The 1,666-nt window shown below is 31.5% G+C and overlaps 1 protein-coding gene across 1 annotated transcript; it reads right to left on the bottom strand.

The window, feature by feature from the left end:
* Positions 1-458: 458 nt before the first annotated feature.
* On the bottom strand, positions 459-1,394 carry LOC102024443 (taste receptor type 2 member 140-like). The gene has a single exon (XM_005379630.1). The coding sequence runs from the start codon at positions 1,392-1,394 to the stop codon at positions 459-461; it is 936 nt and encodes a 311-aa protein (XP_005379687.1).
* Between the last annotated feature and the right edge of the window lie 272 nt (positions 1,395-1,666).

Raw genomic sequence — 1,666 nt, forward strand, 5'->3', positions numbered from 1 at the left:
GCATCTACTTAAAGTTATTTTATTCTTCATTTCTGTTGTAAATTTCTGCTCTTCATATTTGTATAAACAAATACTTATATAATATAAATAATTATATAAAATTATAGAGTTCAATTTTTAGTAACTGTCTTAAATGCATGCCAACACACACATTTCTTACTTCACTTTAAAATTTCAGAAAGTTCAATTATGCAAATTCAAAATACTCATGACTACAAACTCTCTTACATTTAAAATTTCTTCAATGTCATTATTCTTACTTATGACTATTAAAATACATACTTAAAATGTACTGATTAAGTTGAAATGTTTTTATTTAGTGTTTATTCCAAGCATATATTTTGGAAATTCTTAAAAGTTGTGTATGATAAGAATGTTGGAAAAGTACAAAAGTAAAATACATGAAAATTTCTTTTGAATTAATCTTTCCAAAAAATATGCATGATGGTCTCCAAAATTTACTTGGGTGCTGAAGATTCCATATTTTTGGACCGGCACCTCAGCCACTGAAATAAGGAGAAAGAGACTTGTCTCAGCTTTTTGTTTCCCAAAATGACAACACATGAATGCCCTGAAGGAAAAGCAAAAATAGTCACTTGGCGAAATAAAAACATGAATTTTTTTTCCAATAATTCATAGCTCAAAATTTGTACAATGAAAGAAATTGAGACAATGATATACAGTAGGAGGAAGGCAACTATAGTTTGTAAAGCTTTTATGTGGGCCTTGGTGCTGACATCTCTGGATCCTCTGGCATTGTACTGCATTCTCTTCAGATGTTTCCACAGGGAGAAGATGAGCAAGAGGAAAGTTGGTAGGGACACAGTAAGGGGTATGAATGCAAATATACTATTGCTGAATAAAACTTTTTTCCATACTTGTGTAGAGTCAATCAAATTGGAAGTGTATGACATATTCCTTTTATATCCATCAATCCAGGTATCAAGATGTGGGTTTGTCAGTGTAACATGTAAAGGCAGGAAGACCAATGACACTAAAAATGTCAGTGAAACTACCTGTTTAACTCTCCACTTAAGAAAAAGAAAAATAGATTTAGAAAAATTGGCTATCTTGAGAAAATAAAAGATGTTGAGGCATGCTGTGAGCCAGATGTTAAAATGACTGGAAACTGTCCATATAATACCAGTTATTTTTTTCATTGTTTCAGTCAACAAACCTGGGTAAAAAATAGCTAATATACATATGGCTGCTGACCAGAGAAAACTAATTCTGAAGATCGCCAAAGTAGTGAGGATTTGATCAAACAGAGAGAGCTTTCTTCTCTTGACCCAGACAATGAAGTTCACCAGTGTTATGAAGCAATTTCCTAAATTTCCAATTATGAACTCAACATTTAAAATTAGCATAAATGTGTACTGCATAAACTCACTCATTGTGTGTGACGATGCTTTGATTTCAATTAGCAAGGGTGAAGATTTAATGCATGCATCTAAAATGAGAAATATATTTGATTAAAAATTGAGAAATAGTCTCCCTTTAAAAAATCATGTATATACTTCTAAATCAGAAAACTAAGATTTCTTAAAGAGTTGATTCACAGTTTTTCTTCATGAAAATCTTGAACTTTCCTAGACATTCCAGCTGAACTTCAGGCAGACATCATGTGCATTATATGTAATAGCCTGAAGTCTGTAGTTGATGATAA

This window comes from Chinchilla lanigera, unplaced genomic scaffold (genome assembly GCF_000276665.1).
Source record: "Chinchilla lanigera isolate Chin_1 unplaced genomic scaffold, ChiLan1.0 scaffold00012, whole genome shotgun sequence".
Classification (NCBI taxonomy): domain Eukaryota; kingdom Metazoa; phylum Chordata; class Mammalia; order Rodentia; family Chinchillidae; genus Chinchilla; species Chinchilla lanigera.

What these genes read in the sequence shown, in the direction of transcription:
- LOC102024443 (XM_005379630.1), bottom strand. Translation starts at nt 1,394, where the DNA reads ATGAGTGAGTTTATGCAGTACACATTTATGCTAATTTTAAATGTTGAG.